Raw genomic sequence first — 13,603 nt, 5'->3', positions numbered from 1 at the left:
CTGTGGACTGTATTTCCTGCCACCTCTAGGGGCCCTCATTTATGATTTATGAATTTTTTTTCCAGGGTTGGGAATAAACAACCTATATGATCATATGGTTTGGAGGACTTGTTGAATGATGGCTCCAGATGGCGACCTAGCGTCACGGAGTCCACGTACGGACACTTATTGGCTAACGTTCTATCAAAATCTGTTAAAATATTAATATAAACGATCTATTAATGTGTTCAGTTAATTCAATGGTGTAAAACTAAATTAGCCGTGCACTACCCTTGGTCGTAACCGGACACCGCTATCTCCTCCTATGAAGTCCATTGACAGTTAGCTAAAGAAAGTCCAGTCAATGCTCTCAAAACTGTCTTACTTCAGTCCTTCACAATAAAATACCATGCTTCAGCAACTCTGAATTATGCAATAAAAGCTGCTTAATTCCCAAGATAGTAAAATGTAAACTTTCTAGAGGGAAAGATTGTCACCCGATCGTTCTTACGTCATCAAAGTCACTTTAATACACTGATTAGACATCTAAATGTCCATCTACATATAGAAAAACTTGTTAGATGGGTATAGATCATTTCTGCTAACATTTTGGTGATGATTGGAAACATAAAGTAAGGGTTACGAGATCACCAAAACTTATTACCATTCATCCTGAGAGGGACGTGATCGCCCCACGTACCAAAAATGAAGGTAATCTATCCAATAGCTATTGAAATATTTCACTAAAAGACAAATATTACAACCTCATGGTGGCACCAGAGGAAGTTAGAGGATCACAAAAATTATTAGTATACATTGTCATGTACTAAATTTGGTGCCCATCCATCTGGTGAATATTAAAAATGTTAACAAGATAAGTGAGGCACTAGAGGAAATGTGAGTGGGTCACCAAAGTCTGTATGCTTCATCTTCTAGGGATGGATCAATGTCTGTACAAATGTCATGATACTTTATATAATTATACAGATGTTTCATTCTGGACCAAAGTGGTGCATCGCTCTGACGACCAATCGACAGACTGGAACATTGCCGCTAGCGTGGCTAAGTTATGATTAATGCAGTACAGATGATACTGACTGGCACCGACAACAGTGATTCTACAAGGACAATCGACGTGTCACTTCATGCTTTTACAATACTTGACATTTCTGCCGCACACTCACACTGTGGCTGAACCTTCACACCCTCTCAAAAGGAAAGTCCTCACTTCCTCAGCAGAGAAAGCCAAATCACTGCGGTATGTGTAAAGAGACGTTAAGACTGCAGCACTTAGTCAGACGTGTTGGGATTTGCCAATCAGTGAGGTTCTCACCAAGCTCATTCAGTGATTAGTAGTCTGTGTGACCTTAATACTGTTTCTAGGATGGGGCTTAGAACTCACATATAGCCAGATAACAGGACTTTTATTAACTTATTAGGGACCTTCGGATTTTAGTAGGCAGGTTGTGCTTGTGTTCAAAGTGAAGTATAGAAGACGTTTTTGCAAGAGGGAGCTTGCTGATCTCTAAAATTAACTTCTGCTAAGACTCAAATTTTCGATTATGTGGGTAATTTGGGTTGAATCATGTTGAAGTACTGAGCTGTAAATTTGATTTCCTCTGGTTTTGTTTTAATTATCTGTCTTGAGTGATGATGATCATCTCGAAACATCAGATCGGAAGCTATGTTTTCTTTCGATAATGTCATTTAACAAAACTGCAATGCGAATAATGAAATGTGCTTGTTTGGCAAAAGAGTCGATCGGGAGGTCGGCCATTTTTTCAGAATGAAAGCAAATTGTTTCAAGGTGATACTGACTAAGGACTCTCGAGGACAGGAAGTGAAGCCCAGCTGTTGAGCTTTTTCCCACTATAATGTTGCTGGTGGTGAGACCTATGGCCCCTTTAACTTTGCGGTAATGTTTTTGTCCACAGGTGCATCAGGGTGCATGTTTCTAGCTCCACCTTTCAGTGTGCCAGGTACCTCAACGGCCTCCAAAGCATACAACGATTTTTTTGACCCTAACCCTCTAATACGGGAGATTTTCATAAAACAAGGTCCCTGACACTGGCAGGAAATACAACCTCGTATTTAAAGTAGAGGTTGCAGTTTTAAACACGGTCTAATGTGTAGGAATTTCTCCCATCTAGCGTTGAGATCCTATATCGCAATCAACTCAAAGTACGTATTACAGCTACGGTAGCCTTCACGCTTCAAAAAGCCGGTCTCTTGCTTTTTTCAACATCCTTTTTCTTTTCCTGGGTGAAGAAGAATATTGAATACGTGTGGTTGTCCATGTTGCCGGGGCCAGGAAGCAACGATAGATATTAGCAGCATTAGCACAACCTGTGGGTAGACCCCGACCGATATATCGGCGGGCCGATATTAGGCATTTCCCGATTTCTTGGTATCGGCATTTATAATGGCCGATAGATTTTATATATATATATATATATGCTTTTTTTTAAATTTTCATTCACCAGAAGCATTTATAATTACAAATAATTGATAGTATAGCATAGTCTTTCGACCAGAGGACGCTCTACAACGTCCCTGTTAGTGATGGCGTTACATAGTCTGTCCACCAGAGGACGCTCTACAACGTCCCTGTTAGTGATGGCGTTACATAGTCTGTCCACCAGAGGACGCTCTACAACGTCCCTGTTGGCAACACAGATTGTGTTTTTGTTCAAAGGACTTTAAGTTTCATATCTTAAGTTTGTATTTTTTAAATGTTTTATTTATCAGAATTTTAATATATTTTGATGTCCTGTTGTGACAATAAAACAAATTATCCTATTATTTTAGTGAGAACTCATAACTGCAAATAACTAATGTTAGGGAAATCTGTTTTATAACGCGTTTCTGGATTTTTTTCCAAATATTTAATGGCCGATATATCGGAATATTTATACATCAGATTTTTAAATAACCAAATATTCGTATATACTGTATGTCGGTATTGGCCTTGAAAATCCCTCATGGGCCGGGCCCTACCTGTGAGTGTATCATGTGACAGTGAAAACGAGAAAGGCGGAGCACTACGTCTTGTACGTCACTCACCGGCTAACGCATTTCAAGATGGAGCATGAACATGGAGCATATACCCCAGCTCATGAAAAAGCAAATGTAAAATTTAAAGTCAAAAGGAATACTTGGTATTAATGGAGAGGGTAAATATTCATAAAAAAGGACAAGTTTGTGAACGGGCAATATAGATTTTGATGATGAACAACTTACATTACTTACGTTACACACTGGAGCTTCAAAGTTATGAAACGACCCCATTTTGATTATGTTTAGACACCAAGTTTAGAAAATCAGATGTCACTCACTTCCGGTTACGTATGTGAACTTGCCATTTATAAATTAACCCTTGTGTTGTCTTCCCGTCAAAATTAAAAATTAACATTTTTGTTGATGCTTTTAAATCAATGTTTTTAACTTTTTTCTTACGTTTGTCCTTTTTTTCCCAACACTTTTGACGCTTTTTATCCATTGTTTGTCCCATTTGACGTTTTCAACACTACGTAACACTAACTTATTAACTTTAGCTTAGTTTTTTTTTCGAAATTTATGGTTGACAAACCTCATTTATAGGAAATTATACCCAATGTGTGAGTTAGAAAAGCAGAAATTTGGAATAATTTAGACTAAAATGAAAGGAATGGATGTTGATGGATAATCACAGACTGGAATATGTCAACTTTTACTCAATACTATTTCAAAACCAATTCAATTTTTTTTTTTTTTCAAATGCTATGCATTTTATACGGGATGAAGGAGGACCCAAAAGCAGAGTAGGAAAGTCAAGAACAGTGAACCAAGGCAGGAAAAAGCTCACGACTGCGACAGGACGATGAACAGCATGGCACAAGGAAACAAGAACGATCTGACAATAGACAAAGGGAACACAGAGGTTAAATACAAGAGGTAACAAGGTAACGAGGAACAGGTGATGCGTCAGGTGAATCACATTAGGGCGGGGCAGGACAATCAGACAGACAGGAAGTAAAACTAGGCAAGACTGAACAAGACAGGAAACCATACTATCAAAACAAAACAGGAAACAGAACATACAGACACTCACCGGGGGACACAAGACAGAGACTACCACTGACCGGGGAGGAAACTAAGACATAAACACGAGGAGAAGAGACAGGACCGAAAAACTAAAGAAGGGAGAAAAAAGAAACAAAAGCAACCACCCAAACCATCACAATGAAACTGAATAAGACGCCCTAAAATTACCCATCAAAATCAGCCCAAAGAGCGTTGTGTGGTCCAATCATGTTATTTTGGGCAATTACAATTGGGTAATAAAAAATAACATTGATATAGGAAAACGGGATAATTTGAGCCGAAGACAACATGAGGGTTAAATAAAACAATTTAACTAAAAAAACACCACGTTGCATTTTGGTTATGTTTAGGCAGCAAAACTACTTAAAATATCGTGGTTTGGGTTTAAATCAGTTGTTACATAATTTCCTAAAAAGTTAAGAGCATGACCACTGAAATCTAGCGTTCTTATTATTTCTATATATTCTTCCTGCTTTGCTCCCGTCATAATTACCTCAGCCACTAGAGGATGCCGCCACTGTATAATAACTGTAAATATGGGTTGTAGCTGCTGCCTGTACAAATGCATTCTGGGAGCATTTTCCAGGGTGAGACAGTGTCTTAACGGAGGGTTAATAAATAAAAAACCAGGACGGAATGGGGCGGTTCTATTAATACCATAACGGATAATGGCAACGCCAAAATATCTGTTATAACAAACAGAACTGAAGTGGGCTGCGTGTGGTTCCCTGGGGTATGACATTTGGATGAGACCAAATGGAACAATTCTGATATTTTCCCCAATAAAAATACGTTGACATTACTTTTGACTACAAAAAGTACATCAGGCTACTAAATCTATGCAGAACTCTCTCTAAAATGAGTGTTATCACGTTGAATCTCATGTGCTTTAATCATAAACATAAATGTAGCTAGAGTTTGACTATTAGCCATGTTGTTTGCAGAGAGTTACGGGACACAAATTAATGGCACGAACATTTCTTGTCAATAACCTGTGAACTTCTTGTGTTGTTGATAGAGCTAAGGACAGCAAGGCTGATCCCCTCTTCAATAAAATCAAACAATGTCCACTCCTCTGCTACTAGCAGGTGTGACCAGGCTTTGAGATGTGCTGGTGTATAGAACTCTGGACAGAACCAGGCTAGCCATTTTCACTCATTATGCTAAGCTAAACTAAGCTAAACTAAGCTAAGCCCATTGTCTCCATACTGTGGTCAACGCACAGAAATGAGAGTGGTGTCAATGTTAGCGTCTAAATCTCTGCAAGAAATCGTATTTGTAGTGTTATGTGTTACAATGTGACATCAAAAACAACCTATTCTCTGTTTTACGACAAATATTATCCATTTGTTAGTCCTTCCAGAAAAATCCAATTTTTTTTGTAATTGTTGCAAAAATCCTTGTTTATGCGTCCCGTTTTCTTAAGAAATGCGATGGAATATGTGCGGTATTTATGCAATTTGATGCAATGAAATTGCGGGAATTTGCAAAAACTGCAGTTTGATGAAAAAGAGTAGCGTAAATACATCGCTTCATAACGTTCCCATGGCAACAGCGAAAAATGGCTGCTCTTGCGTGAAGTGAACACAACATTTTTCAACTTTCTGCTAAGATATACAGGACTTTTTTGCAACGGATTATAAAATCATGCAAGCCCTGCGTTATTTTGTGTGGAAAGTGCGACATATTTGAAAAAATGCGGCCCCTGCATAAATATGGGAATGTTTGCTGGTTATGCATTGAATTATGCGATTGCATGATCACGTTTTTCTGGAGGGACTGATTTATCCTTCAACACAACTCACAATGCAGCCTTCCGTTCCTGATCTGATCAAAGCTGCAGTTAACACCAAACTTATGATGCAATTCTTTTTTAAGCCAAAAATGCAAATAGAGAAGTTGCATTATTTTGCATCATATTATTTTGCATCTTTTATACACCCTGTGCTCCAATTAGCTACTTTTCTGGTCTCAATCTGCTTTAATTTCTACGGGATGAGGTTACAATAATATCAAAATTACCATGTTTTTACAATTTCATGATAGAGGGATAACAGATATAACACAGTGGTACACATTAAAGTACACAGCTCTAGCTCTTACAAACAGCAGACTATACAAAAAATATAGAGAAAGAGAGGTTTTAAAGGGGAAACTGTGTTTTGGGGGCTACATCCAGAAGAAGGCCACTTTGTGTCGATACACGGCGTGGGTTGCTGCCCATGTTCTATTTTTAATTTAAGATTTAAACATGAAATAGACATTTAAATAAAGGCTTTTTGTAGTGACTGTGACATACATAATTCACCATGTTGCTAAGTGTTGTTCCACACACATTTGATTAGACATGTATTTTACTGCCCTTGAGTCACCGCAGATAATGATAACTGTTCAGGGAACACGGCCCCATTAAGTGTTGTGATGTGTGATGACGTGGGACGTTATGAGGTTGGCGTTAGGCTCAGCGCCTTATTCTGTTTTTGTTGGTTTTCTCCTGGAATAAACGAGCCACGCTTTTCGTGTGCTCAACGTGAGAAATTGTCTCTTGTATCTTGCCGCAATTTCCACATTTTTTCACCAGAAGAGTGACTTTTTTTCTCTTTTGAGGCTTGAGGTACTTGAGCATTTCCAGTTTTTGACATTATTGCCGTTAATACACATTAACATCGCAAAAGAAAAATTCATCTTAAGATCAGGACTTCTGTATTGACCAAAATAATTGTGATAATGATTTCTTTCCATAGTCGAGCAGCCCTAGTTTGAATGCAATACTTTCACTAAGAGTATTTCTACACTGTAGAATATTTTTTGACATATGTCAGGTGTTATGTGTTGAATTTGAAGATGAACTGCTACCTCCTCTGTCAGCTCTAGCCACTAAATAAGAAATTTGAGGAAAAATCAGACCAATCACAACAGCTGTCATGTTTTCTGAGCTCATCAATATTCCTGAGCTTGGTAAAGGATGCTGATAGCCAGGCTCTCATTGGCTAGCTGTTAGCCAAAAAGAGTCAAGCACCTTAGCTCATTGAATATTAATGAGAACTGGCCCAAATGGAGCTGAGTCTTCCTGCAGGCTTTCTATACCACGCTAGAATGGCTTGAAACAAGTCTTCAGTCTCCGGGTGAGCTGTTTAACAACAACACAGCACTGCTTTCTACATCAATAGCCGAGACAAGGTGGCTAACCGTAGCATGCTAGCTCATTCTCAATGGCAAAACACTTTTACAACTACCACTAGTGGACCATAATCTCCAAAGGAACTACTTTTTGTCCCTGTTGTGCAGGTATTCCACAAGTGGTCCTCGTCTAGAAGAAGTCTCCCAGCTAATCCTGCCTTGGACTGACCAAAGCTGGAGAAAGAGTTATCTAGCTGATGGGCTCTTTCCTAGCTACTGAGCATGTGCAGCTCCCAAAAAAGATCGTATAGAAGTGAGATGTCTCACTCTGGAGCTAAAACAGAGACCTAAACACACAGGGTGAAAACAGGATCTGCAGCAATGTGCAGTTCAACAAAAATATGGTGTTTTTTAAAAAGAAACCATGTAAACCTATACTGGTACAACCTCAAAATGCAATTATGAACCTGAAAATTAGCAGAATATGGGTACTTTAATGCATATTACTCTGGATCAAAGCATCCGCGTTAAATGGAAGTGTGAAACTAAAAGAGATTATTTTTTTGCTTGTGTGTGTGTGTGTTTTTCGCCACAGGAAAGTGTTGACCTGGGAGAGATCATGTTCTCGCTCTGCTACCTGCCCACCGCGGGCAGACTCACACTTACTGTCATCAAGTGCAGGAACCTCAAGGCCATGGACATCACTGGGTACTCAGGTGTGTATGTGTGCGATTCGCTTACAGCTGCAGTGGCTCAACATGAATGATCCACTTTTTGACTATCCAATTGAAAGCGTGTCAGATAAATTGAACAAACAGCGGAGCGCCGTCTCCACAGCTGCGTTCTGTTTATTTCAGCAGTTATTAATATCCAACATTTGCAATATTAAGACATTGTCAGCAAATAGTTGCAGCTGGTCGGTGCATTGTCATAGACTGTCGTTCCACTTTAACATTCCACTTTTCCCTACAACGCTGACAGCAGTTGCAAAATGTGGCATTTACTGTGCATTAAATCCCAGGGTTCAGGTGTAATTTGGAGCCAACGTGGCATTGTTTTTCCTCCTATGTTTTATGACATTTTATGATTTCAATACGGATGCCAATTGCAATCCCTTGAGTTGTTACTGTGTGGGGTTTAGCTGTCTGCCAATATTCTAATCTGTGCATCGTAAACCCGTAGCGATCACATTCTGCCTTCGAGCAAATCAAGCTGCACAGCAAGCACTCTTGCTTGCTGTTTATAGATTTAGGGTAGCTCATTTCTGACTAAAAACGTGGCGTAATGGATCACACGAGGCGATTCACTGCTGGCGGATGAAGATTGAAATCAGCATTCATCGGGAGGCGTTCTCAGTCATCCATAGCTTCTCATGCTTGAAGTTTACACAAGCCGTTGACTCACCTACTTTTATGCACATTATGCCAGGTCCTCCAGGGTTGTGTTAATACATTAGTAGAAAACACACACACACACACTGGGTGATGAAACATGTCTTCACGGACATCTTTGAAGATGTTTGCCAGTCAAGGCAAACATTTGTGAAAGCTCTGTTCTTTAATAATCCCAGAAGCCTGAGCTTCATGCTAATTTTTGCTCCCAGTTTCCTAAGAGAGATGGATACCTTGAAACATGAGGAGGTTTTAACTATCAGCACTTTGAGTTTGAGACAAAGTCAAAGCCTCCCTGTCCTTGTTCTTCCTCTCCTCCTCTCACCGATTAGATCCCTACGTCAAAGTGTCGCTCATATGTGGCGGGAGACGTTTGAAAAAGAAGAAGACGAGCATAAAGAAGAACACCCTGAATCCCAGCTACAACGAGGCCATCATCTTTGACATCCCGCCCGACAGCATGGACCACGTCAGCCTGCACATCTCCGTCATGGACTACGACTTGTACGTACAAACCAAACATCTCATTTGAAACTAGGGGTGGGGGAAAATGTCACATAACGAATAACTCAACGTTTCCATTGTGTTTTTTGTTTCTGTGCTTGGCCAAAGTGGCAAGGAAGGTGGTAGGTAGGCAAACTCAGACATAGGTGATTATTTATTTCCAGTGGTCTGCAGTACACGGATAATTAATCAATCAAAACTTAAAGACAATCACACATTCAACTAGTAGCAGCGCTAACAGGCATGTGTTCCTAGCAGCACAGCCTCACCTCCCTCTTTCCTCGGGAGCTCAAATCCCACTATTTATATAGGGTTGTCAATTCACACCCCACTGCTTCAGTCCATCCCATCCTAAAGCAGATTGATCTACTCCATACATTAATACCTAGCAATCTCTTAATCTATGGAACTTGGCCACCAGTTCCCTCTTATCCTACTGACTACAAAACAGGCCAGGGTCATTCATACCTTTTTTTATACAATAATCCAAAACAACCAAAATAAACATTCCTATACACAAGAAAACCCTCTACTTGGTTTGGCCCGGTGATGTCATCCCTGACCACCCTTTTCCTAATAAAACGTAAATGCTTAGGCCGGCCCCTCCCTTATCAACTGTCCTGCATTGTGGAACTGAACAAATGAACAAACAATTCTAAGTATCAATGCAGGGAAACCTTTTAACCATGTTTAAACTTGCAACCACATAAAATGGAACTAAAACTAAAGTATAACTGTGTGTCTACTTACTATAACTAATGACCCGTACGGGACAATTGGTGAGCAAACCCACTTCGTCACAGTGCTGTATTCTTTTAAGCTGTGATTTGCACTTAATTTCCTACTACAGTGTACTGTGGCATGACAGTAAAGAAATCTTGAATCTTGAAAGCAATTTTTTGGACGGTTCGGATTCTCAGACCAAATACAGGAAGCTCTGACAGGCTATAATTCGTGATGTAAGACCGGGGAAGCTGCTTTAAGGAATAGCTCGGTGTTTAGTGTGTACATGAGAGAGTGTGTGACGGTGAATGTCCTCGGAGCAGACAGCTGTCGGCTATCAGAGCAGAGGATACATCAGCAGTGTACTTGTTAAGTGGTTAGTAAATCTACAGTGTAGGTTTCAGTTTGTCTCTGAATAAATGCTGCAGAAAAGAAAGTTCCTGTGTCTCGCTGCTTCCTGCTGCTCCACATCGCAGCACAGGGACAGCAGCAGTCAGTTGAAAAAAGTCCAACACAGAGAGAGGAGACGAGAGGACGGGGACGCCCGTCTTCAAACCAATCAATTACAAGTATCAGGAGACGCAGCCCACATACTGTATGTGATGAAGGAACAAGGTTGTTTTGTCACACATAGATCATTAGTGTGCTTGCATGGGCCGATCTTGCCCCTTATGACCTCATAAGGGGCAAGATTCCAGATCAGTCCATCTGAGCTTTCATTTTCTCAAAGGCAGAGCAGGATACCCAGGGCTCGGTTTACACCTATCACCATGTTTAACCTTTGGGGGGTTACAGGCACGCTGGGGGAACTCATATTAATGTTAAAAAACGAAGACATTTTCATGCCATGGGACCTTTAAGTACAGATCTTGCTAAAGAAGTCCACTGGGGACCAATTACAATCATTAGATGTGAGAAAACTCTTTCAGTTTTATTTTTTTGTCCAAGGTAGTGCCTAAGCCTCACAGCGGCAAGGAAAACCCTGACATCTTATATCTAGCAGTTAAGCTTTTGAAATGAACAATATTAGCATTTTCATAGATTTGGGATTTTTCTCAGTGAGAAAGAACAGATTATTCTTGGGGGTAGATGTTTAATTTAAATATTAATCTTTTTTTAATTACACTTGAGTACCTTTACAGTATGTGAAGCTAGAACAGGGAAGGCAATAAGTGGATGCAGTGCAGCTGACAGAATGAGACCATGCACATTAAAGGTCATACTGTTTTTACTGTGTGGTACAAAGGGAGCAGGCACTATTTAGAAAGCTAGTCTCTTGTGTTGCCATTACTGTGTGTTCTTATGCAATGATTAAACGATGTGATCAGACATCGTTAATGGAGCAAATATCTCCTTCTTGGGATGAGTCAATTGAAGTTTCACAGAGACTTTCAGCTGCAGATTTACTGGATCAATCAGCAGGACATCCAGACTCAGATTTGTGTCCTATATTACAAAATGGCCTTCTTGCAATTAGAAAAAAAAATTTGATGTATGAGATGTCTAGTCAGGTTAAGTCACATGTATTTATACAGAGCGTGTGTGTCTCTCTGTGTGTGTGTGTGTCCCACAGGGTAGGTCATAATGAGATCATTGGTGTGATGAGGGTTGGATGCCATGCCGAGGGACTTGGCAGGGACCACTGGAACGAAATGTTGGCTTATCCACGCAAGCCCATTGCACACTGGCACCCCCTGCTGGAGTCCAAGAAGTCTGAGAAGGAGGTAGGTGTGGGAATGGAGACTTTTTTAAAAAGGTGTATTATCATGGTTATTCATTTAGGGTGAACTACCAGGGTCTTAGGTGGTCAAACTGGTGATAGTTGAGGGGGAGGGCAAACAGGAAGAGACATGAGGCAAGGCAACAAAGATATTACATGTGGTTAAAAGGGACAGGTGTGTTTTTGTTTTGTCGTGGTCAAAAACATCGTGGCAGAGAATCGTAATATCAATTCTAAGCAAAAGAATCGGTATTCATATTTTTCCCCAAATCGTCCAGGCCTACACCGCGTAGTGATTTATTGAATCCATGTGATGGCGACTTTGTACTTCCTGTTTACCTCCCCCAAAGGATTATGGGGATTCAAGGAAGTTCCAACTAAAATGGCAGCAAGGCAAAGTGACAAAATGCGTTAATATTAACTTATTATGTGCTGTAGTTCAATAGGCTTTTTTTTACATTAAGGCTCAGAATGTCTCATCAACAGTGTTCTTATATGTTATTGCATTTTGATTTTGAATATATATATATATATATATATATATTCAAAATATATATATATATATACACATATGTGTATAGAGAGAGAGAGAGACCATAAGGGGTACTGGTGTTCTTGTTTTTGTTATTTTAATATTGTTACATATAATGTAGACCCAAGACTAAAATGCTGAAAACATTATGTCTGTGTTTTTAATGAGATTGTAAAGCAGGTATATTATCTGATAAATAATTAGTAAGTCTATGTTCTCTGAATCAGAGCTTTCAGTCTCTTTCATTATCGTGTAGTCTTGTTTTCCTGGTACCCAACCCACATGATTCTCATAGTCCTGGAACTCCTTTTCACAGATAATTGACCTGAGAGGGACAGCGCTACAGCATGTGTGTTATAAATAATTTCCGTGCGTCTGTGTGTCCTGCAGTGGAAGGCGAGGACAGCCAGTTTTGACAGCCAAGGCTCCTGCCCCTCGCCCAGGCCCCCTGCCAGTCCCTGAGCAGAGCCACCTGTGACCCAGCAGCCCAGAAGGGGGTTTCCTCCCTCCTGCTGATCCACTTCCTGTCTGTCTGATGGGGGAGAAACACAACCCCATTCCCCCACCCCCCCACCCCCTCTCTCACACTGTCCCTTCCTTCCTCAAGTCCAGTCCCAGACCACTCCCGAGAACTGATCTAGGACCACCGTCGAGTCAGTTAGTTGTGTGAAGCGCAGTCTGTTCAGGTTTTAGGGTTTGAGACGTGGGTGTTGGTGGTGACCCAGAGCTGCCCTCGGCGTCCTCAGAAGAGATTGGCTGGACACCCAGGCTGCAGACATTTATTTTGAGCTGTCCGAGCTGAGGTGAACAGGTGTCCTCACGTGGAGACTTTCCAGACGCTGAAGATTTCGCTTTGTGCAGCAGGGACTCTAATAAAAAAAAAAAACTCTGATATTGGACATTTCTCCAGGAGAGCAGCAGCGGTTTCACAGTGGAGGACACGTCCGAAGAAATAGAGACTTAAACTGGATCCAAAGCAATTTCAAAACTCTCCAGCTCTCTCTCTCATTGAATTTTACAGTGCTGTATTAGCATAAAAATCCTATTAAACTGTAGCATTTTGGAAGTACTGGATGTAAAACTGCTCCATCCGTCATTATTGTTTGTGAATAGCAGCGACGGAAATTAGTTTAAAAGCTCCAGCGGAGCTCGCTGTACTTTCAGTTTCATCAACAACATGAGCAATTATTGGATCTGCAGCTTGTTGAGGAGAGGTTGGATCAGGCTAAAACTAAAATATTCTCAGCACGGCAATTTGCAGCTTTGGTGTGCTTTCACGAGCAGCCGAGACGAGACGTTTCCCGTAATGAAGGAGATTATTGGTATTCACACAGGAGCTGATTGGCTGCAGTGTTGTTCTTTTCCAAATTTGTTACAAAAAGTAGAAGGTGAAAGTACTAGACAAAGGCACAGAAAGCTTATGGAAAACAATAACTTGTGTTGTCCTCCCGGGTCAAAAAGTTTTTTTTTTTTACATTTTCAACGCATTATTTCTTTTTTTACTTCACTAACACCACCTCACTACCACTAGTTTTACGCTACTTTTTGGAA

The 13,603-nt window shown here is 40.4% G+C and overlaps 1 protein-coding gene across 1 annotated transcript in view; it reads left to right on the top strand.

The window, feature by feature from the left end:
* Positions 1-13,489, top strand: part of syt6a (synaptotagmin VIa) — a 43,348-nt gene extending 29,859 nt beyond the window's left edge. Inside the window, exons 4-7 of the mRNA XM_032521146.1 lie at positions 7,778-7,898; positions 8,906-9,077; positions 11,374-11,524; positions 12,443-13,489. Of these exons, the coding sequence (XP_032377037.1) occupies positions 7,778-7,898; positions 8,906-9,077; positions 11,374-11,524; positions 12,443-12,514 (516 nt within the window). The 3' untranslated portion in view covers positions 12,515-13,489. The remainder of the gene's footprint in view (positions 1-7,777; positions 7,899-8,905; positions 9,078-11,373; positions 11,525-12,442) is intronic.
* The last annotated feature ends 114 nt before the right edge of the window (positions 13,490-13,603 follow it).

This window comes from Etheostoma spectabile, chromosome 7, assembly GCF_008692095.1.
Source record: "Etheostoma spectabile isolate EspeVRDwgs_2016 chromosome 7, UIUC_Espe_1.0, whole genome shotgun sequence".
Classification (NCBI taxonomy): Eukaryota; Metazoa; Chordata; class Actinopteri; order Perciformes; family Percidae; genus Etheostoma; species Etheostoma spectabile.
This window is presented reverse-complemented; position numbering and strand designations above follow the sequence as displayed.